We start from the raw sequence: 24,088 nt of genomic DNA, 5'->3' as shown, positions 1-24,088 counted from the left end.
CGAGTCTGAAGAGGCTCTAGTTGCCATAAACTACTTTCCAGACCTTTCATTAATTCTGTTTTGTGCTTACTTATTGCATATTCTTAATGAGTATTTGCTTAATCAAATTACCAAACTGTTAATGTTGGTCTATGTAGTATTCCTGTGTGGAAATTTTACACACTGCACAGGAATTTGGGTTATATATATATATAAGAATAGGGCAGAAGCAGTTTAATCCATCCACAGTGCACCAAATACAGAATACACAGGATCAGGTGGGTTTTTTTTTTTTTTATGTAGTGAGAAAATGATCACCTGTGCGGAGTGTTGTGGACTGACCATGCATCAGTAACAACAACCCTGACTCTCAGAACTACTGTAATCAATGCGTCTCCAAATGATCTGGGCAAAGACCATCTGGGTGTGTTTAGTCTGGGTGTGTTGCATGCAGCAGGGTGGCTGGCAGATGTCAGAGCGCATCGATAAGTTCTCAGCGTGTTGTTGCAGCGTCATTCTGTTTGAATGAAGTTCAGACTGAGAACTAGCCAACTCTTCATTCGCGCCCCGGTGGATTGAAACAGGAAAAAATAAAGAGTTGAGGAAGTAAAAGGTTGCCAAATATGCCGGTGTTTACAGGTATGATATCATTTTAACACAGCACATTCATTGCCACGGACAAAGACAATAAGAACTCGAATACTTACACGTGTTTTAGTGCAGTAGCGCAAATTACATTAGCGTGTTAGCTTAGCTAGCTTTAGCGTGATATGCGGTTAGCATGCTAACGATAGCAGACAGTCTTTCAGCCCTATTAGGCCACTGGTGAAGTTATTTCAAAAACAGTATTTTACGCAGGAGAACATACGAAATTGTTGCACTGCTGTAACCGTGTTGCTGTTTGTTAGCGGTGTTAAGAGGATGTGTGGGGTGAAGCCGGCTATGCTAGCTGCCATCTGACTCAAACCAGAAAACAACTAGCTAACTGTCAGCTAGCTAGGTTAGTCATGTAACAGTTAAGTAGTTATTGAGGGTTAAGTAGTTATTTAAAGTCATTGTGTCTAAGCATGGCGTAGCCACTTTGTTTTCTTGTTATTTTAAGCTATTTACGTGTCTAATTTTGAGCATGAAATTAACGGAAGCAGAATGAAAATAACGGAATCACGCCTTTACTAGCACAGGCAGCATTGCTAACAAAGCTAGCCAAATCGTGAGTGTACAGTTTGTAAGCTTTCTATTGCAGTTGCGCCTTGTTGGAGATCAACAATGCTTAAAGAACACGAGTTTGCTATTATAAAATGACAGTCATCTTTTGTAAGTTTCTAAAATGGTTAATCAGCCACTTAATAGCACTAAATTAGCATCCAAACAGCTGCTTATTTGTGAGCTTGCATGTTGTGCTTGTAGCACGACAGTGAGTTGGACAGTTCGTAGCTGCACGATTCCTTGAAAGACTTCACTTCACCTTACTAGATGCTGTGTCATACATGGCAGCAGTTTGATAAAGTTATTTTATTTTCCAGCATTTACCCTGAGAGAGAGGCTAACGTATTGGTATGTGCAATTCCACTGTTTCGGTTTCAGTAAATGTGAAATGGGGCAAAGAGAAGTTTGATGCAGTAGAGCTGAACACTGAGGAACCACCCATGGTTTTCAAGGCTCAGCTCTTCGCCCTGACAGGAGTTCAGCCAGACAGACAGAAGGTCATGGTGAAGGGAGGCACTCTGAAGGTACGGATGTAAACAACAATCAAGACTTTGGTTCTGAAGTGATTTGTTAAATACAGTGTTACAGGTTATTCTTTAATAAAAGAATAAGGCAGCATTCATTGTATTTTCTAGCTTTCAACAAATTCCATGAAAAGTCAAAAACTAACAATTATCCTATTAATTAACTGATCCTACTAAAAAGTAAAATTTGTGAAAGCATTATAAATTTCTGTTGTACAAAAACTATTAAAACACATTAATAAGCCACACCAAAACATGAACTGACATATTCCTTTATAACACCGTGGGCACAGTTGTTTACTTGAGTTGATCCCACGTACTGTATTCCATCCTGCTGTCATAATTATTCACTGGAGCACCAAATGTGTTTTAATCCATGGCAAACAAATGCACTATTTACTCAGGTTTGAGTAGCATTTATTAAAAAATATTGTGCCCAGATGTTTTGGTCATTTACTTAGTTTTGTTAAAGCAATGAATCTATATATTTGTGCTCATTAGAAAAAAAATTGGGTAGGGTATTCGGATAGTATTGAGAGATGTATTAACACATTGTTGGTTTTGGCCTTTTCATTGGATTTGTTGACATTGAGAGAAATAAAGTGGCCTAATCCTTAATCCATTTTCCAGGAGCTAATCTATGTCTTGTCTCCATTCTAGGATGATGAGTGGGGAAACATTAAACTGAAAAATGTGAGTATTTAAGCGCAGTCTGGAAGCATCTATTGTACCAAGCAGTTGTTAGTTCGCAGAGCATTTTAACAAATGAATTAGTACATTTTAGTGTATTTCTATTCTCTTTGTAGGGAATGACTCTGCTGATGATGGGCTCAGCAGATGCCCTGCCTGAGGAGCCTGCTGTCCGGCCTATGTTTGTGGAGGACATGACTGAGGAGCAGCTGGCCTCAGCGGTGAGTAAGCCTTGAAATTACCAGTACGCCTAAAACAAATATGGATGGTGATTGTTGCGTTCCGTGCTGACGTGGACTCTTCAAATGTGTTTTCGTCAATGTGGTGTTTACTGAGTAGAGAACATAATAAACTAAATATACAGTATATACCCTTTTGAAGGCATCTGTTGCTGAAAATGACATGTAATCACTTGTGCATATGTGTGGTTCAGGGAGAAATGTGGTCATGATAAGCAAGGTGTTTAGTTAGTCATTATTTTTTTTCCATTGATTACAGAAGGTAAGAAACACAAAGTGCAGTATGAATCGCAAACTGCATTGTCACCTGATGCTGTGCTGCTGTTTGGTCTGCGGTCTCATCTCAGGAAATTAGCAGTTCCTCATTGCAGAGTCATGTTTTAAAGGGAGCAAGACTCACTGATTTGATTGCCTGTGATGTTGCCAGTGTCTAGGGCTCTTCATTGAAACCCACACAAATGTAATTATTTTATGTGTTAGCAGTTCCTCACGGCAGAATGACTCACTGTAGCTACTCAGCACTAATAGAAACTCAGAGGGTACTGGAAACAAGCCTGTTAATTAAGGATGCATTTTCAAAAACATCACAGGACTCTTTATTTGATTAGAAAATGTAGAAAGGAAAAATATTATTAGTAGATTTTGCCAATTATTTTTAAGTAGCTGTGGTATGGGAGGAACCTTCATCACACTGGCAGTGGATGACAGGACTTACAAATATTGAACACCTGATGGATATGGTCAGCTCTTTGTATAAACCCAGTGACATGTTGGTCTACCTGTATTATCATTTCTCAGTAATTAAAGGCTATGCACAATGAAAGTTGATTAATAATACAATGGAAGGAAGGAATTATTTGTGTCTGTTTTTACCTTGTTAACTGTAGAGGAACTGATCCCACTCTGTTATTTTCAGATGGAGCTGCCCTGTGGGCTGACAAACCTGGGCAACACCTGTTACATGAACGCCACAGTGCAGTGTTTGCGCTCTGTGCCAGAGCTCAAAACTGCCCTCAGAAGGTGGGTTTTTGTGCTATTTTTGCGTCTAAGCAATATATTCAGAAGAGTGAGATTCTGTGAATGCTAAAATGAATTGTTTGAAATCAGCTTTGTATTTCACTTAAGTGTCTGTTTCCTTTCCCTATTTGTTGCTGTTTATGTAGTTTTGCTGCTGCTGTAAACATCTGTCTCCCTTTACAGGTATTCAGGTGCTCTGCGATCTTCAGGGGCAAATGCACCATCACAGTATATCACAGCAGGTATGAGGCATAGTGAATCCTTAACTTTGTGAAATCACAGGTATATATTCCTCTAAAATTAATTTATACATATATTTGCATCCTCAGCTCTTCGTGACTTATATGAGACCATGGACAAGACATCGTCCAGCCTCCCACCCATTATTTTGCTGCAGTTCCTTCACATGGCCTTTCCACAGTTTGCTGAGAAGGGGGACCAGGGACAGTACCTCCAGCAGGTGAGAAACTCTTCACCACAGTTCTCCACTCCTTAATATCACTTGAATTGATATAGCCATGCCATATGTCCTGTACCTGTGTTCATATGATTTGCCTTTTTTATTTTTTTAGGATGCGAACGAGTGCTGGCTGCAGATGATGAGAGTGCTTCAGCAAAAGTTGGAGCCACTAGAGCCAGAGACTCCCATGGAGGTAAAGCCTATTTTTTTTAAAACTTGTGTTGTTTTTATAATGAAAAGAGATGAAACGTTCTCTTATTAACTGATACCATAAGGACAAATGACATTTAAGGTTTTGTTTCTTTCAATCTTTAGACGGAGTCTGAGAGCGGAGCTGCTTCTGCCTCTGCGAAGAAGAACTTCATCGACCAGTATTTTGGAGTAGAATTTGAAACTTCGTATCCTTGCAGTGTGCCTTTGTTGATGACATATTTTTAGATGGTCCAGTATGGTTTGGATCTCCAAGCAGTGTGGCATCATTCTACCAGACTTTTTCTTAACTCTCTTGTTCAGCATGAAATGCACAGAGTCTGAGGAGGAAGAGCCAATCAAGGGCAAGGAAAGCCAGCTCCAGCTCAGTTGTTTCATCAACCAAGAGGTCAAATACCTTGCAACAGGACTAAGGCTGGTATGTATCAGAAAAACACTGAGTACTTTCTTCAGGGTGTGCAAAAACAGGAACATGTGCGTTTCCTTCATGAGTGAAGTTTCTACTTCAGAAGCTGTCATGCACCTTGGGTATCTTGGATGTTAAAACTATACTTGGATGTTGCATGTTTAACCAATGTGAAAGAAATGAACACAACATACATGTGACAAACTGAGGTATAGCTAGTTTGTCTTCAGGATAATGAGGATCTAATGTTTCTGCCTGTGTTTTCTCTGCAGAGACTGCAGGAAGAAATCACGAAAATGTCTCCATCCTTGGAAAGAAATGCCCTGTATATAAAATCTGTAAGTTTTACTTTGCCTTTAATTTCCCTTGGACATTTGAAAGATTTGGTCTTGTCTACTTGCAAACTGGAGTTTAAAATTTATTTACCTTCTGAATTATTTTTTTTTTTGTTTAACGTCCTCTCCCACTAGTCAAAACTCAGCCGTCTCCCTGCCTACTTGACTGTTCAGATGGTCCGGTTTTACTACAAAGAGAAGGAGTCTGTCAATGCAAAAGTCCTTAAGGTTTGTCTTGAGTCACTAAAATCTCATGTAACAGGGGTCACTGTTAGAAGCAGTTTAACTCTGAAACAATACTGTATTGTCTCTTTGTGAAGGATGTCAAGTTCCCACTCATGCTGGATGTCTATGAGCTGTGCACCACAGAGGTCCAGGAGAAAATGCTGCCAATCAGGTCAAAGTTTAAGGAAGTCGAGGACAAGAAGCTAGAGAAACAGCAACAAAAGGTAAGGCCGATCTAGTAGCATAAACGCTCCCACTTAAACATACAGTGTAACTGACAGTTCTGCAGTGTCTAACAATTGTTTTGTTTTTTTTTGCATCAGTTGTTGAAGAAGCCAGATGCAGCAAAAGAAGTGAAATATGAGCCTGTCTCATTCCCTGATGGTATGTTCAGACATGACACTGACACCTTCTGTACACATTTTAAAAGCAGATTCCACCCAAGACACTTAAAAAATGTTTGACAATAATTGTTTCTAGAAGTTATGAACATTTTTACCACATACAGTGAGAAAGATTCATTCATCCAAGCATAGAATAGCAGAAATCCTTAAATAAATATGGACATGATAAAAAATACACAAATTTGTAAGCGGGTTCAGCTGTCTGAATCACCATCAGCTTTTACTGTTGGTTCTCCAGTCTTGTATTCAGGTTTTTTAATTTTCCACCAATATTTAATTATAAATCTGTTTACAAAATGCAAACTTTGCTCGTTGGGCCTGCACTTTACAAAAGTGATTAATAAAAAAAAAAATCTATCTATTATTTAAGTCCCTGTACTATACTTGACTGTCTGGTAGTGTAGTAGCATTTGAGGTTGGAGTTTCTGTCCATTTCAGTCAGTTCTGATCCAAAGTTTAAGGAATGGTAACACGCTTCCTATTTTTCTCTGCAGACCTTGGATCCAACAACAGCGGTTACTACGACCTGCAGGCTGTGTTGACACACCAAGGACGCTCTAGCTCATCAGGTCACTATGTGGGATGGGTCAAAAGAAAAGAAGGTAACCACAAATGTTTCACACTGTGGCATATATAGCATGTTTGTGTTAAGTCTTGTATTAGTCACAACTCATAAAAGTACACAGGAACCTAATCCTAAGCATACACAGATGTTCAGGAACTCACTGTTTCCCCCTTTTCTCTTTGGTCTCTGCCTCTGATAGATGAGTGGGTCAAGTTTGATGATGACAAGGTGAGTGTGGTGTCTCCAGAGGATATCCTGCGACTGTCTGGTGGTGGAGACTGGCATATAGCATACGTTCTACTGTACGGCCCCCGGCGGCTGGAAATACTTGAAGAGGAACAGTAGCTGTGGAAGGTTTCCTAGAAGACAAAGACAACATCCTACACACATACAAATTGCCATTTCCAAGCACTGTCTGCATAGATGTGCAATAAAACTGGTGTCTTTAAAGATCTGATTACCTTAATTTTTTTTTGGTTTGTTTTTTGTAACCAACACGGATGCTTGTAAAACAATTTCTGTCAAATGGTGTTAAATATTCAACCGTAGTGGGCTTTGAAAATGGAGATTGACAAGACGCGATCTCTGGACTGGATCCTTGAAAGAGGTTTTTAAGTCTAGCTCTGCAGTTTCATTAAATGTTTTATACACATTGTATATTTTTTAAAGCCTTTGATAAGGTGCTCATATCATAAAAGCAAAATATTCTCTTTAGTCATTTAATCAACTTGTACAAAAATGCCTAGCCAAGCTGTTCTTGACATTCTGGCTTGTATCTTCTCAGATGTATTATGGAGGTTTTCACTTAACACTGTAAAGATTTGCTCTTGTTCACCTGTTGACCCTCTGGGAAATTTGGGTTCAATCTAAGGTCTTTTCTTAAGTGCTTGGCTTGCATCATCTCCTGGAATTGTTCTCAGATGTAGTGACAGATGAGCTTATTTCTGCCAAAACCTCACTAATGCTCTTTTGGGGGAAGTGTGTGGGGAACTGGTTCAGAACAGGTTGTCCTTGTGGTGAACTGTGTGCAGTTAAATAAAGACTTAAGATTCAACCATGATGGTTTACTCAACAAGCCTTGAACATTGTTCTTGCTGACACTGATTACAGACTTTGACATCTATACCTTTAAAATGCTATGCTTCACTTTGTTTCTCCATGCAGGTTTCCTGCTCACCCTGCCACAGTGTGTACGACCTAGCCATCAACACTCTGTAATAAGTTATTGACTGACTGCTTTTCATAGGTGGTGAAAATAAACTGTTATACCAAAATGTGGGCTTCTTTGTGTGAGAATGTGATAATGAAGGGTCTACTAAATGTTTTATTAGAAAAAAAACATTTATTGGATTTTCTACAGTGAAAAAACAGGGCTTTCAACTTGAACTACATACAAAAATTTTAGTCACCAATTGTTTTTGGTATTAAAAAGGATGTGGTAATGGAGGTACTGATTTAAGTAACAAATGGCCTACTCTAAGCCTCATTGAGGCCATCTGCAATCTGAGAGAATCCTGCAGCATTAAGAGCTGTGATCAGGCTCTCCACAGTGGCTTGTGTTCCCTCTCTGTCCTGCCAGGCTACAAGCAGCAGTTTGGCCTGCATGTCAACATCTTCACTATCTGTTTCGATCTCTCGCAACTCTGCCGCCTTCATTTCCAAATGAGAAGCCAGCATCTTCCACTGAGCGCCCAGTTTGGCTGCAATGTCATCCATCTGCTGGTTTGTCACCAGCTTGCTCTGTATGCTCGGACCTAAAAGAAAAACAATAGGGAGGATAAAAATAGACTCGATCTACAAAGGATGGAAATGAGCGGATACTTGGTGGATGAGGTGATTTAATTATCGTAACAAGGACCTAAAAGGTACAGAGGTCAAGCTGGGTTGAAGCTTGTTTTGATATTTAGCTGTAGATGCGTGTGAAAATGAGTGTAAAGGTAGATGTGACCGAGATTGAGCAGTTATGTTGAACGAGTGACAATTCAAACTCACTGTCATTGCTGTCTTTGAGAAGATTGTCTCCATTATCGTCATCATCCTCTTCTCCTGTCTTGATCTCTTCAGAAGGGATATCCTTCTGCATGTAAGGAAAGGATATTAGTGTTTGTCAACAGTTAGGCATTATGCAGAATGCTGATTTTTTTTTTTAGAGTGATGATACTGTTTTTTTTCTTTAAAAAAAATCCTCACCGGCAGTTCTTTTGCCAGTTTGCTGACCATGCTATCTAGATAGTCTGCCAGGCTCTTGAACTTCTGGTTAGTTGGTTGAAAGAAGTGTGGACTTCTCCTGGACAGCAGCCTCAGAGCGCGCCAGCCATAGTTTGGGTTCCGTACAACCCTGAAGAGATTTACAGGAAGAAACAAAAGAATAACAGAGGCCCCTTAAAGTTCCTGGACTTTTACAGGATTTTGTTCTTGCAAACTGACTTTGAAAAGTTCTGAAAGGACACACGACAGGGCAAACTTACTTGTACTCTTCCTCCACCATGTTAGCAGGGTCGGCCTGTTCTATGGCTTCTGCAAAGAATTCATCCAATGATGGCATGAACTCTCTGAAAAACACCAGGTTAAGAAAGAACGATTTATACAAAAAAATGAATGTGATTGTAGATGGGAACTGCTACCTTGTTTTCTGAACCACTCACCTGCTGTCTGACTTGCAGGCTTCCATGTTGTCCTGGTTCAGGTTCCACAGCCGAGTCAGCTCATCACTAACAAAAAAAACATGAAAGAGCTTAATTTATGGAAGTAGATTTAACAGCTCTGGACATTTTTGTCTATTGGGTTCAATAGATGGACTGTTTTAATCACTGTGTGAGTGTGTCCGCTGTATAAACCTGCACCATTATTCAATCGCGCTAGGGCTCAGTCACAGCTTTTAGTGGTTTCAATGTTCACAGGGTTTGTTTCACAAGGACAGAGTCTGTTCTTCAGTGGACACATTTCTAATATAGTTAAGTTATTTTGTAGACATTTAATGTTTTACAGCAAAGTGAAAACACATTGGCAGCTTATATAAATGTGGTGACATGACTGCTCAGTTTAATTAATGGCACTGCGTTGCTTGTTTTCTGCATAGTGTAACAGGTGATGTTTATCCACATTAAACAAAAATTTTCATCTTTTTCGTCACATATTATATATTACATAATATTAATGAAAATGAAGTATTTTTTAGTTGCAGCAGCAGCTACATAAAATAACTCACATAAACCTTATTGACTTAAATGCTTCAATTCGTACAACAACCTTGTATAAAATGAACAATCACTAGTTCAATTTTTCTAATTTGGGGGAACCAACCCTCTCCCACTTTCTGTGTCAGCTCTCTGCTACTACCACTCCACAGCTCGCTTCACATTTCCAAAATACATGCATACATGAAGTAAACAGATGAGGAACTGCTTTAGATATTATGAGCATCATTAGCCACTACGGCTGAACAGAGAAAGACAAGAGCAGCTGTGAGGAAAAAGAAGCTGCAGCACCCCTCACGCTGTTCGACTGACAGGTGACATCTGGAAATTGCAGCGCAGAAACACACTGACAAGTATTATGCAACATGACTTGTGATTTTTTTAAATGCTTTTTGCAAAAACATAACTGCAGGGTTAATGTGAATCTTTAGATTTTCAGACTTTCAGTGTGTCTGCAGAAAACAAAAATCTGGGTCATTTGCTCTTCTTTAAATTAAATCTGTTTGTGGATCTATATGGTTATCTTTGTGATCATTAATTTCATTTTTAAACCACAGTGACGATTTTTCTGCGCTGCAAGAGCATTTTGGACGTCATCACAACTTCAAAGTACTGTTTAAAGGTTAAGTCTTGGCTAGAAATTTAGTTGTGATGGTTAGGAAAAGCATCATCTAAATGAGGGTCCTCACAAGTGTAGAAAGACAATCACTGGTTATATGGACAGAGAGACGGAAGGAGGAGGAGAGAAACCTGTTGTTCCGTTTCAAAACCTTTGTCCTTATCTGTCGAAGCACCTGCTTCATCTGCCGCACACAGGATGTGGTACATGTGTGTGTGTGTTGTATGTGCTAAGTTGTGTGCTGGTCCACGTCCAGCTCTGCTCACAGTGTGTCACTCTAATAATGGTAGTGTAAATAGCAGAGGATAATGCGAGTGGGAGGAAGTGAAATGTTCCCATTCACACAAAAACATAATAGAAGGTGCGTGCAGCTCTGTGAGATCATACTGCTCGTTTTAAAGATGGATAAACATAGACAGTGTGTGTTAACATTTCATAATAAGCACTAAACAAATTGCAGCTGAGGCTGATTGGATTCTCATTAGTTTTGCAGATATTGGATGATAAATCAAAATAATGGACAAACTTTAAGTTTAATCTAAAGAGCAACATGAATGTCAAAATTTCATGGCAATGCATCTGATCATTGTTGAAATATTTCAGTTCAAGTTCCAGTTGCTTTGTGGTATTTGTAAAGTTTATCTGAGCTCACTGGGAAACAACCAGTATGATGCTTTGTCTCCCTTCTTCCATATAACGAAACAATAATTAGGATCAACCACACTAAGTATAATTTGTGAATTAAGTCTGGAATGCTGATATTTCACTGGACAACTACTTCTTTGTTTGGTCTCCATGTGATGATGACTGCTATGCATTGCGCCTGTGTAAACTGCAGACTCTGTGCTGGGAGTAAACAGGACTAGTTTTGCTACATTTTCAAGTTAACATTCAGGTAACTGAGTAAAGAAAAGTTTTCAAACTCATTTACAGGGACAAGCTATTTTTTGGGATAGTATTTTGGGATAAGCTGAGAAACAACTGAGGTGCTGCTCCGCCACCTACACAGATTCTGCACCATCACCTCCCCCTCCCCCGAGAGTGGGACGTACGTACAGACTGACAGATGGACAGACAACCCAAAAACATAATGGCTCCGGCCACAGCTGTTGCTGGCACAGAGGCATAAAAACACCTCTCTCCCCTTTGCACTACTCAGCTTTGCTGTATTAGATCACATACTTTCCCATGAAGATCTTGCGGTCCGGCCCTTTTCCCAGGAAGTCTTCTGGTGCTTGTCTTTTCCTGGTCGGTCTTTTGGGTTTGTCATCTACCGTCCTGTTAAATAGTAAACAAGTGGAACCAACTGTCATTTTGACATGAGAGCCCAAAGCTCACACAGCACATTCAGACTAATCAATAAATAAAACAATAAGAAAACAATATAAGGAATATATATATATATATATATATTCAAATTATAAAATAATTATCTGCCATAACTTAGTTTGAGCTCTAAGTTGCTGTACCTTTCTTTCACAAAGCTTGGGCATCCCTCATTTTTCCAGACATTCCAGTTCTCCTCTGTGTTGAGGATATGCTGTCAAAAACAACAACACATTTCTAGTGTAACTGGTGTATGGAGAACTCTAACAACAAACTTTACAGATTGTGAGTGTGTACAGAAAAGCTAATTTAATATCTAATCATCACACTTGCCATCAGAACATGGCTTACCTCAACCATGGTGGCAAACTTGTCTCCATCAGGAGGGATTTCTCTCAGCAGCTGCAACAGAACAGACACAGATTAAAACAGGTTTGCTTTTCTCTCTCTCTGTCTTAATGGCAGATATCTCAGAACCTCACCAAATCCAACCAATGTTATCAGCATGGATACATATTGCTGGTGGGTAAGTGGAAAAATGATTTCCTGATTTCAGTGTGGTGATTCTACTTACTACCTACTGTAAGTCTATAATCCAGATAAATCTTAACATAAAAACAAGTATGGTAATGAGAAGACAGTGAGGCTTATTTATGGATTACAGTAGCAATTAGTGTCAATGATCTATGTCAATAAGATTTAAGACTAACCTGATAAACCAGTTTAGTTGTCTCCTCTATCCATGTAGTCTGGTCATCATTCAGAGCAGAGCTGGAGCTGTACAAGCACAAAGACATACAAAATATGAAGCCCCAACAACGGATGGATGGTTTTTTTTTTTTCACATAAATGAAAATGTTCTACAAGGTCAGAGGAATGCTTCACCTTTTGAACTTGACCTGACCCTTCAAGTACTGGAAGAGAATGAGGTACTGAAGTAGAATGTGTCGCCTGAAATTGCTGTCACTGAGCTGCAAATCCATCAGCTGAGGAGACAAAAAAAAAAAAAAAAGATGCAGGAATGTCAAACCAACCCATGTTTGTGCAAGACTAACCTTCTTTACATGTAAATACAAGTGTACAAATGTAATACCCGCGCAATAGTTTAATAAAAGTAAAACATGGAAATAGTCTTATCCATGGCAGGAAAATTTATGTTTTGTTTTTTTTTTTGCAAACCTGTTTTCATTTAATGAAGTTTGTGTTACTGATATTGTTGTTGGAGATTCACAAAACTACTATTAGTTTCTACAAATAAAACATTAAGCAGTAGGCTGTGTTGAAAGAAGTGGATTCAGACGTCATCCAGCCCTTAAACAATCTCAAAGCTGAATAAAACAATAACACAAACTGCAAATAATTCCAAGGATAAAAATCTTTCTCTCACCTTCTCACTTGTGAGGAACTTAGCAAAGTAGACATGTTCTCCGTCAGATGCTCTAAGCTCCTCCAGTTTCCTCTTAGAGGCCTGCATGTCATCCAGCTTGTAGCTCTTGAATACTGCCAGCGTCTCATCTGAGAACTGAGCAGGACAAACAGGGGTTCAAATTAGCAGTGAGTCGTTATTTTTCTAACATCTGCTTTGGTGTTCATTATGATCTGACAAATGAGCAGCAAAAGAGAAAAATTCTCTCTGCGCTTGTGGTCAAGCGTTCTACCTTAAGGAATGTCATCCAAGAGAATTTATCGTAGCACTGCACAGGGTTTCTGAAGTAGTCCTGCAGTGTCCAGAACTTCCTGTACAAGTTGTAGTCAATCGGAATGGAGCTGGAAATAAAATTTGATTCAATTTGAATAAGCTTAAAAACAGGTGCAAGCCAAAGTGTCATTTAAATGAATAAATAAAAAAAACACATGGACAAACTTTATGGTGTATTCTAGAGAAAGACTTGAACTTACCATGGTGCAGGAGTATCATCCTCCCCCATTTCTCCTTCTTCCACCTCCATACCTTCTTCCTTTTCTTCTGTGTGCTATAAACATGGAACCATAAAATATAATTCAACTTCATTTTTTAAATTAAATTCAAAATACTCACAATCATTACCAGGTGCTGTCATTTTACCTTCTGGCCGAGAGTACTTTCTTGTTCATTTTTATTGAACACTGTTATATTGTCCAGATTAAACTGGCTCTGTAGATTGAGACCTGGAAAAACCACAAACAGAACAGAACATGCACATAATAAGAGAAGCATTAGCATGGGTGCCAGACATAATGGACTATTTTTGTAAACTGCATCTCTGAGAGGGTTGTTGCAGTCTTGTTTATTTCAAGACAACATACAGATGTTGCTGTTCTTACCTGATTTCTCAGACAAAGGGAACAGGCGTGCCAGGAAAAGCTGGATTCGCCCACAGAACACTGTATTCTGAGATTTGGACAGCCTCCTCAAAAGGTCTACACAGGTAGAGAGGTGTGTTACAAACAGTTATGTCTTTTAAACATTAAGTCTAGTTGATCAACAAGTGTGAGATATAATCTTTACCATTACACATCCTCAACAAGTAGTTCTTCCCAGCAGTGTAAAAGGAGTTCTAGGGAAAGGAAGAGAACATAGTGATCACGTGATCTAAATTATGTTGTACAAATAATTTCAACAACCTTTACGGAGAGGTTTTAGCTTATTTACCGACTTCCATGTGGAGACATTCTCCTCGACAAAAGAGAATATTTTGTCACACTGGTCAAGAGGAAGGCAGTCCAGTACATCTCCCAACAGAAGGAAAGGTGTGGTAGCAGAGCAGATACCTGCATGGAAAGAGGGGAACAGGGTGGCAAAAGCTTGGTTACCACAAATCTTAAGCTTTGGGTGCAGTAAGAGACTTCGCTCCTAAGACTTAAGACACTTAAACACTATAGCAGTTCAGGCTTAGAAATAAATGCTTTACAAACACTCAATAATAAACAGTGTTTCCAAACCTGGAGGTTGAGTGAAAAAACCAATCAGTTTGTTTGTCGTCAGAAGACTGTGTCTCATCATGACAACAACATTATCTCAACCTCCAGCCACACATTAGAACATGCACAGTGCTACAATGAAGACGTATGTAGCTAGGTAAATATGAGCACTTTTATAAGTTATTAAAAAGTCACTAATAAGTAAGGCCTTACAAACACGAATTATGCTGTGTTCTTAATTTGGTTTTGTAGTGTGATTTCTGTGAGGATTCACTGACCTGCTGTAACCCAAAATACATCAGTTTTTAAAGGAATCTCTTAATGATGGCATTTGTGAGTAGAGGTTTTGTATAGGCAGCTTTTAGTGTCTCGATTTCATTTTTTAATGAACACATCATACTTTCTTTTATTTTATTTAGGAGCATGCAGAGTATGTGGTATGCAGCAAATATTTATCTTTCATTGGGACATGAATGTCAGCTGATTCAAGTCTTTATTTATATGTAGGGATCCTGTGTGTAATGTAACACCATCTGCCATTTTTAAGTCAACTGGATGAGTAGCATACCCTCTGTAACGGCGTCAATACTCAGGTAGATCAGAGACAGGTAGTCATCACAGCTTGCCTTATGCTCAATCTGCAGACAAAAAATAATAATTTCATGCTTTCGTGCTACATCATGACTCCGATTAAATTAATGAGGTTTACTGAACGAACTTGGAGTAAACAGACTTTAATTCACTTACAATCTGATCGCCAAGAACACTCCTCAGAGCCTGGTCAAGTGTGGTTTTCTTTTCCGTTTCACTGTAACATAGGAGAAAAACAAGTGATTGCTACACATGCATGACATGATTACTAAAATAATTAAGGAGATTACTTATTATTTACCAGTGCCTACAGAGGCTAAAAAAAAAATTACTTACTTGCCGGGGATCTGATTGAAAGCGTTTATCAAAGGTTTGCTGGTTTTACTTGTTAGGGCAAATCTGGCAGAAGCCTGTAGGTGTGTGGGAGAGAAGGAGAAAACATTTAAGAGGGAAAATACATCGTTAGAGACGTTTATGTTAGCTTAGCTAGCATCTGCTACCTGATATGATACAGTACGAGAATAAGCTTTGAATTACAGGAACAAGCGTGCCAACTAGCTATGATTTAAATCACGACAGGCGATATGTAATAACACGTGTTTTAATAAGGAAAGACAATTCAGTGAGTTCTCACCGTAAATTTGTCTTTAGCCTCGACAAAATTAAATGAGGACGGCGACATCTTTGCACATTTGAAACCGGAACTGACACTGAAGTCTTTCCGGTTTCTTCCGCCATTGGGATGGGTGCATTCAGGAGCTCTCCGACACAGAGTTTAAACTGTGTATAAAAAATATAAAGACAGAAAGAAAAAGGAACAAGGATATACAAACATGAACACGTTATCGCTATACATAAACAGCTAAAGGTTTATTTTATATTTGTATGTGTCTTTTTTAATTTATTGTTTTTATTGCTACAACTCAGTCGTAGCTACAAACGTTTAATCTGCTTTGACAAATGCATTGAGTTGTTCAGCTACTAGATCGGACCTAATGCAGGTGCCACCTACCACTGATTTTATATGAGCAGAAATACAGAAGCCCAGCTTCTTTGCTTTGATGATTTAGATTATCTAACTAACTGTCAAACAGTTCTAGCACCAGTTAGAATGTAACCTGGCAAAACTACAAAACTCCAGATACACTGGAATAAAATATTAATTAGCATCCTTCAAAAACATGCTTTCTTAGAAATCAAAAGTGTTTGAAACTGTGATATCTTGGATGTGCAGGGAAAAGCTTGAGGAGGCTGGGTAATATCACTCAAACATGTCTGTATTTTGTGATATTGAGGGTTACAACTGAACCACTTCACTTGGCTCTCCTTGAAAGACCTGAGTGAGATGGGGGAGAATATATTTTGGAAAAATTAAGATTCATTCATTAATTTAAATGGAAAAAATCAAGATGGTGGTGTCACTGTTATTCATTGACATAACTGCAGTGTGAGCAACATAGTGAATATAAGCATGCAGGCCCAAATCCACAGGGTGGCAGTATTGCACACTCGTACACTGTTCTGTTTGCTCTCATGAAATACTAAGAGGTGTGTGTGTGTGTGTGTGTGTGTGTGTGTGTGTGTGTGTGTGTGTGTGTGTGTGTGTGTGTGTGTGAGGTCTGTGCCCATGGCAGGATAAAACCTGAAATCCACCCTTTCCTGATGATAATCCCTGCAGCATTTTACTTTATATGAACATGCACCTACTGAAAACCCACTTGACATTACATCTCTGTTTCTCTTATTGTCTCCATGTTATAGATTTGTTTTCAAAACTTGAAAAAGTTCAAAAATGAAAAGGTTTAGTTAATTTAGTCTTTATGAGAAGTCTTCACAGTGGTCACAGCAGTCATATTTAAGTTTTTGCCTTTGTGTTTGTCAGTGTGCATTTCCATGTGTAGTGGGCGTAGCTACAATTTAAAGTACAACTACTGAGCTGCAGGGCATTAATTCTTTGATGGGATCTACTGTTCAACAATGTCACACAGCACATAAAAACCAATGGGGCATTACACTGTGATGTCAGTCATTAAAGGTCGAATTTGTAAATTTTGATTACATAAACTCAAGGTCTATGCACATACTTGATTGATTCAACCATTATTTTGTAGGGTAAATTGAAAATATAAGCCTGTTTTTATGCTGTATTTACAAAACTTACTTATGTAAAAAACCTTTAAAAACATCATAAGATATTAATAATATTCATTTTGTTGTTGCCAAGTTTTAGTCTAAGCATCAAAAGCAACCTGTTTATCATTTGAGAGTGATAGCAGGTTCCAAACCCTTGTTTGGATTTTGGTGGCGGAGCAACCCTCTGGTTTACATTTGAATCAAGGACTGTGCCTGTGAGTTTAACAGAAGCCAATGTGAAGACTTTGGCCTGTTTTGATCTGTGTTTACCAGCAAGTTCACGGGTCAGGACCTCTGAAGTAGTTTGTAGTAGTGGGACCATTCACCCTCTGACAAGTGTTTATAGCGGTGCAGTTACAAAGGCTGTTAACTGACCCTAAAGGTGTTGTGCTTTTTAAACACTAAAGCTATTAGAATGTAGGTCAGAACTCTCATGTAGAAAGAGGGATCATTTTCATCAGCTCTGTGTGATCGCTGGGGTCACAAAAAGGGAAGTGAGAACTGTTTTACTCTGCAGTTTTGATTGGCACCTTGGTTTCCGAGCACAGAGTTTGCCACACACAGTTCACGAGAAATCCCATCCATCTCCCCGCGGGCCCCCACCCTTCTGACACAGAACTGATGAAAAACAGAAAGGGAGTGAGCGTGGTGAGTAACTCTCAGGGTGCAGATAGGAGCCCGGCATCAGTCAGTATATGCTCAGTATGTGTAGACAGGGTGAAGAGGGCTAGTGGTGGGGTCAGAATTGTGTTTAAAAGCAATTAGTCTGCAAGTTGGAGTTATTTTTGCTGGGGACAAGAAACCCAGCGTATATCCCTTTAAAGGGCATGGCAGGCAATATTATACATTTTTCTTTCTGACAACAAATCCCTCCCTTTGTACCTAGTAAATACATTAACCTTTAAAAACAGGTCACAAGACTTTAAAAAGAAGAAAAAAAAAAAGCTACAGTACATAATTTTCCAAGATGGTGGAACACAGCAGGCATCTGTAGTTTTTAGCAAACGTTATTCAAACAGGAGTATGCAGTGTCTTGGAGAATAATTCACATTTGGTGGTAAAGTGAATAATTACTGCAGCATTATGGTGTATGTGGGACTGGATTAGAATAAACAACAGAGCTCTCTCTACTGTATTAAAGGCACAGTGTGACTCATTAATGTTTTTAAAAGTTTTTGGACAACACTATTCAGACAATACTTATATATATATTATAAATACATAGAATATTGCCATATCAGCCTTATCACTTAAATTATTACTCTTAATTTGTAAAGTGAAAAGAAAGCACGTTGGTTTTCTGTTACACAAATGTGTATTGAATAGTCCATATTTTCATGTCGGTGATTACTATTAACTTACTGTCACTCTGAAATCAGTTCAAAATCAGGTTATGGCCTCCATTCCCCACTTGTTTATTTTGTCTAGTTAAACAGAATGAGAGGACTACTGAACACACTCCCATGCCAAATCATGGAATAATCAAATTCAACATGAGAGCCAAATAATTTGATGAAGGACACTCTCAGACAAAATGACTGAGGGGCAACAAAAAGAGCATTGTCCATGTTGTTGAGGACAAACTTCAAAACAAGAGGCCAAACACAATGCTCTGACCTCCGAGGTTAAGCACACAAAGGAGGGAGATTTCAGATTGGCTGCCGTCACATGATTGGCCTCTGAGAATCCACCATAAAAAATCATGTGAAGAAGTGTCATGTCATATAAGCGAGATAATCCCATCAGCACGGCGATCATCCATGGATAAATTTAAAAGCACAGGGCACTGTAGCAGGTTTATAAGGAGCCTAATTGACAGATGTGCGGGAACATACACCAGAGCAAAGCAATATTCCTCCTTAAAGGGAGGTGAGCCATGGGGAATGATGTATAGTCGGAATGTAGATAAATATTTTAAATCAGATTGTTCCAGTCATTGCGATTAAATATAATGAAACATGTTGATTTTTGCAGGCTCTGTAGATTCGTATAGCTTCCTCCCCATGCTCATACCATCACGTCAGTCTGTTGAATTTACGCCTCATGTTGTGTTTAAGTTTGTGTTACACATACAGTATATCAGAGTGATTTTCCATCACCTGCCTAGCTGTGTGGCAATAAGTGGAAGTTGGATCTGACAGTAGGACAAAAATGTAGGCTACAGCTTTACTCCCTCACAGGACATTGTAAAAATATTTGGAAAGCAGACATTTTGTTAATGATCATCTCACACAGAGCAGAATAATAGCAATGTTCAATGAGGGGATGTGCATCCAACCACAGCGGTGATCCTGCCCCTGATTGGTTCTTAGCTAACAATAACTAACATCTACTTAAACAACCTTGGCTCGATTGCCCTCAGACCGCCGGCTTTCTGTTGGGAAATGTTCTGCAGTTGAGCTTAAAGTCACTTGATGGTTATTCAATGATTAGCCCAGGGTGTGTGTGGACCATCAAATATACTCATAAGTCATAAAACGGGATGTGAGACGGGCCGCTTGCGTAGATGGAAGGAGGACATTCTTGTGACACAGCCAAACAGGAAATCTCCATGATGGCCACATCTTGTCTAATCATGCTTTTTCTTATGAAGAATTTACAGTGCTTTCATGTGCAATTACCTGATCCACATCCTTGTGTTGTTTTACCTCAGAGAGATTTTTTTGGACTGTCGCCAAACACTGAACAAAATAACACTGTATACAGTATGCAATACATTATAGAGAAACTAATGGCAAGGTCATCCAGATCTAAATATACATATATATATATACTGTATATACATTGTGTTATTTTGGTGATTGCACAATGTAGACAGGGATATGTTAACCTTAGTTTGAACTTTGTGGTTTAAAAAAAGAGAAAGGATTGTTATTATAAGATATTCCTTGGTTTAAAAAAGCATGATATATCTGACACTACAAAACTAAAAATACATATTTGCTGTTTATTAGTGTGGCGACAGACAGGAAAGCGAAAATGTTGCATGGATATTTTATTTTCAGCTTCATCTTCTGCACCATGAAGCAGGACGATCCTGCGCATTCTGGGGTTTGGTGTTCGTGGATACAGAATTGTATTGTATATAGTTGCTGCTATTCCTCCACACGCCTGGAACGAAAGCGGAGATCATTGGATTGATTGAGAGAGTTGGGTAAAAAAAAAAAAAAGTTTCAAAATGTGTGCTCACATTACCCAGGTGTTCTTTATTCCTTTACGTATCAAAACTGGTCCAAAGGAGCGAGCAGGATTGGTACCACATCCAGTGAAACTTATCTGTAAATGTAAATGGCAACATGTTAGGCCTATCAGGTTATTCAACAAATTCCTATCCTGGCATGGAATTGTTCATGTTAGCAGTCTGGGAATATCCATGTACAAGTGCAAGCCATTCCTACAGAATCAGTTTGTAAAATATATAGTTGCAGTATGCCAATGACAGAAACCCCTCACAATACAGTAGCCATGCAGTTGTAGTTGTAGTAGTTTAGTTGATACTTTCAGATGTGCTGATTCACCAAAATACATTATTTTTATACCATGTTATACTGTATATCTCTAATTCTTCCATGGCTATGTTGCGTGTTTAGTTTTGGCACCTGCGATCTGGGCAGTGACCCATTTGTACCTCTCTGCAAGTGGCCTTATGTTTCCAGGAAAACGCACTTATAAAAACGGTGATTTCCAGCCACTTCTCAATGTTGACGGTGCTAATTTGTTTTCAGCTTTCTATGACACATGCCTTTGCAACTGTAGTGCCCGCTTCCTGAGCCACTAGCACATCAGATGCACAACACTGCAAAATTACGTAATGTAGCAGAGAGAAAGTCCTGAATCATTTCCACCACTTTTCTAAACACAGGAAAGCCATATTGGCAAAGAGAAGCAGTGGACCCTCACCAATAGAGACTGAACAGGATATTTGCTTTACTATACTACAGATAGACAGATAAAAAATATCAGGACCCTTTGACAAAAAGCTTCACCAAATTGTTATTTAGTACTCTTATTGAGTAGTGCTTTCATTTTGTCCACCCGCTGTAATTAAAATGAACTCTGTGTGTCTGTCCTTGCTCGGTTGTGAGCGATGTATCAAAGACAGTAAATCTGCCTCCTAAAATAACTAAAGGTCCTCCTGAAATGTGAGATTTCAGGATTAGTCAGGATTAATCGACAGTTGATTTTGTCAAAACTGCTGAAAAATTCAACCACAGATTTCACAGAATTATAGGATTGTGATTCACTCAGATGCAGCTGCAAAGTACCCAAGTCTCACTGACAGCCCAATAGCCAGCGGCGTTAAAGTCTTTAACATCACTCTGTCGCTTATCAGTAACAGCTATCGCACACGCAACCAACTGAAGGGTGGCAAGGAACTCGATGACAAAGTGTTTTTTTAGAGCACAATAACTTTCCTGTGAAATGAAAGAAAACAAATGGACAAGGATAACCCAAGGACCAAGCAATTCACTGGGGCTATATCCATTCTCGAAAGCACTTGTGGCAACTGCTCCAAGCATCTGAGCCAGGATGTAGCACACACGCACACACACTCACATCTCAGCGGTCTGATCTGGAAGCTGACCAGCAGCGCCAAAGTGACTGCAGGGTTCAGGTTTGCTACACTGATGTGCCATCAAACTCCAGAGAGGCGATGGCCAGTGAAACCTACAGCTCCGGCACAACCCTCTTCTCAATATCTTTTCCAATAATATCTGAGATGCCAATGAATATGAACAGGAACATACTGACAAATTCTACTGCCACAGCCCTCCTAAACATTCTTTTAAAAAATGTTTTATATCTGTCATCTTGGCTTCAAATGTGTTTGGTGTGTCAAAACCCAATGTATCACATACTTCAGGATTTATAGAGAAGAGGTTTGTGTGCAGATGGGAGGACAGAAGAGAAGATGAAGCAGGACAAAAGATTTCTTGTCACACATTTGAGCATCATAGAGATGATGAAACTCGTCATGTTGAAAAAGCATTTTATTTGACACAAATAAGCAGCAGTATACAGTAGTAATTTCCATTTAGACTGGCTCCTTTGACCATTTTGCATCTCTAGTGTTCTCCAGAAGGGGCTCCTGGGTTTCATTTTCCGGTGATGAGCCACTGCAGAATAACACCCTTGTTTTTTCACTCAAGGGCTCGTCTCTAGGTGCCAGTAGATAATTATAAAGAAGAGCTGCCACCACACCAGCACTCATTGGTCCTGCCCAGTATACCTGAAAAACAAATAACAGGACAGACACATCCCTTTTTCAAGCAGAATGAGTCATGAATACAACACTTGGAAAAATGATCTGATAAACATCTCAACCATAAATACCCAGTGATCATCAAAAGATTCCAGTATGATTGCAGGCCCAAAGGATCGAGCTGGGTTGATACCACATCCTGTGTAACGGATCTGTAAACCATATCAGAGGAAAACACCACTTGGCTCTCTAGCTACACAGCAGCAGATTACATACAAGCCTGATTTACAGCCAGGTTCATCCTACGCAAATCCATTGTATCGGGCCACGGCGAGATGGGGAAACCATCTACCAAACTAATGAAAGGGGAAATGAAGGAATGTTTTGATGTACTTACCCCAGCAAGGTGTCCCAACCCCACAGACAGTCCGATAGCCAGAGGTGCGTATCCACTGACATCACGCCTTTTGTCAGTGACTGCGAGCACACACAGGACCAGCTGGAGGGTGAGCAGGAATTCTATGACATATCCTTGACCTGGGCTGATTCCATTTAGCTGCAAAGAAGAAAAACACTTTTTTCACCTCTTTGTGCATGAACAATTTTGCTTAAGGGATTCTTTTACTTCAGTTTCTGCAACACTTGAAGAAGAAATATCCTTTAAGAAACAAAAAAAACAAAAAAAACAAAAACAAAAAAAAAAAAGAATCCAACAAAACAAAACAAACAAGTTATCCTATAAACACTCCCTGAAAAGAGAAGGCCCTGTTTGTTGGATGGCAGCTACAAACCAGTGATAATTTAAAATGACATTTAAAATTGAACAACTTATCTCCAGCAGTTGAGGTCTTAGAGAGCAGAACAGAAAACTTCAGACAATGAGTTGTCTGGCTTTTACAGAAAACTAGGTCAGACTGGAGGCAATTCCCCAAATGCCTCTCAAATGGGAATACTAAATGTCATTCATTGAGACAAGCATTACTCAGGAAAAATTAGAAGCACATGGGTTCCACCTTACCTTGTTAACACCAAGTGAATCTGTGGTTCCTGGCCTAATACCATACACAATGGCACTGCCAGCCACTGCTCCTAAAATCTGAGCTACGATATAGAAAAAGGCTCTGAGGACGCTGATCTGGCAGCTGGACAGGATGCCCAGGGTGATGGCAGGATTCAGGTGGGCACCACTAATGTGACCTATACACTGGGCTAATGTGGCAATGGCCAAACCAAAGGCAAATGCCACTTTTATCTCCTGGTCAGGGTAGGTGTTATTTTTGTCACCTATTGCCGCTGAGAGGCCAATGAAGATAAAGATGATCATTCCCAGAGCTTCAGCAAGAGCTGCCCTCCAAAATGCCCACGTTTTAATTTCTGACATGGCCACTTGGATGACCTTATGCTAACAAGCAGTATTTGAATGATACACCAAGATTGTGGCACAAGCAGAGATTTGGTTCCACCAGCAGCCCAACTGAAAACATCATGAGTGACGCTCATCAAGTGTGTGTGTGTGTGTGTGTGTGTGTGGCTTTGAAGAATCAGGCCTGATTAGAAACAGCTGAGAGATAAGCATTTCAGCCAGTGAGAGTGACCTCCACGTCTCCTGCTCTGTTCGGTACTTTTCCAGTTTAACAGAAGGCATAGCTGCCTTCGCTGTTGTTCACAGCTCATTTAAGACCACAGCAAACTGTTACATCATGTCAGGTGAGGTGTTGAAATGGATGATTAAGAAAACATGTTCAAATAAAGTATAGGTTAAATTGGTTAAAAAAAGGAAAAGGTGACGGTTTAAGTCACAACAACACATACAGCTTGGATGCATAATTTATTCCATGGGTGAGTCAATTATAAAATT

The 24,088-nt window shown here is 39.4% G+C and overlaps 3 protein-coding genes and 1 pseudogene across 4 annotated transcripts; 1 reads left to right on the top strand and 3 right to left on the bottom strand.

Moving 5' to 3' along the window:
- Positions 1–412: 412 nt before the first annotated feature.
- Positions 413–7,314, top strand: usp14 (ubiquitin specific peptidase 14 (tRNA-guanine transglycosylase)). 2 transcript variants are annotated; one of them, XM_087173351.1, is made up of 16 exons: positions 413–618; positions 1,564–1,709; positions 2,370–2,402; positions 2,516–2,620; positions 3,555–3,658; positions 3,839–3,897; positions 3,985–4,115; positions 4,228–4,308; positions 4,431–4,513; positions 4,629–4,743; positions 5,004–5,069; positions 5,202–5,294; positions 5,387–5,515; positions 5,624–5,675; positions 6,190–6,297; positions 6,460–7,314. In XM_087173351.1, exons 1-16 carry the CDS (start codon positions 603–605, stop codon positions 6,603–6,605), a joined length of 1,467 nt encoding a protein of 488 aa, XP_087029477.1. In that variant the 5' UTR covers positions 413–602; the 3' UTR covers positions 6,606–7,314. The 2 variants fall into 2 exon arrangements, with proteins under 2 accessions (XP_087029477.1, XP_023259561.1); XM_023403793.2 differs by having other exon boundaries at positions 415–618; positions 5,615–5,675.
- Positions 7,315–7,580: 266 nt separating this feature from the next.
- On the bottom strand, positions 7,581–15,604 carry thoc1 (THO complex 1). Its single transcript, XM_023403792.2, has 21 exons — positions 15,529–15,604; positions 15,231–15,304; positions 15,051–15,111; positions 14,872–14,941; positions 14,035–14,153; positions 13,891–13,939; positions 13,707–13,802; positions 13,468–13,550; positions 13,302–13,375; positions 13,061–13,169; positions 12,790–12,924; positions 12,288–12,388; positions 12,113–12,179; positions 11,754–11,804; positions 11,546–11,616; positions 11,259–11,354; positions 8,906–8,971; positions 8,729–8,812; positions 8,451–8,598; positions 8,253–8,337; positions 7,581–8,014 (listed from the first exon to the last, which is right to left on the bottom strand). Exons 1-21 carry the CDS (start codon positions 15,574–15,576, stop codon positions 7,737–7,739), a joined length of 1,965 nt encoding a protein of 654 aa, XP_023259560.1. The 5' UTR covers positions 15,577–15,604; the 3' UTR covers positions 7,581–7,736.
- Positions 15,605–17,507: 1,903 nt separating this feature from the next.
- On the bottom strand, positions 17,508–21,809 carry LOC111653246 (aquaporin-1-like; annotated as a pseudogene).
- Positions 21,810–22,000: 191 nt separating this feature from the next.
- LOC111653245 (aquaporin-1-like) lies at positions 22,001–23,720 on the bottom strand. The gene is made up of 4 exons (XM_023403731.2): positions 23,249–23,720; positions 22,628–22,786; positions 22,362–22,442; positions 22,001–22,257 (listed from the first exon to the last, which is right to left on the bottom strand). The coding sequence occupies exons 1-4, from the start codon at positions 23,609–23,611 to the stop codon at positions 22,063–22,065; spliced, it is 798 nt and encodes a 265-aa protein (XP_023259499.1). The 5' UTR covers positions 23,612–23,720; the 3' UTR covers positions 22,001–22,062.
- Between the last annotated feature and the right edge of the window lie 368 nt (positions 23,721–24,088).

The sequence above is a fragment of the Seriola lalandi genome, unplaced genomic scaffold (assembly GCF_002814215.2).
Source record: "Seriola lalandi dorsalis isolate HSWRI2012SDOR001 ecotype SW California unplaced genomic scaffold, Sedor1 jcf7180002054182, whole genome shotgun sequence".
Classification (NCBI taxonomy): Eukaryota; Metazoa; Chordata; class Actinopteri; order Carangiformes; family Carangidae; genus Seriola; species Seriola lalandi.
The sequence above is the reverse complement of the archived record's forward strand: the minus strand, read 5'-3'. Positions and strand labels throughout refer to the sequence as shown.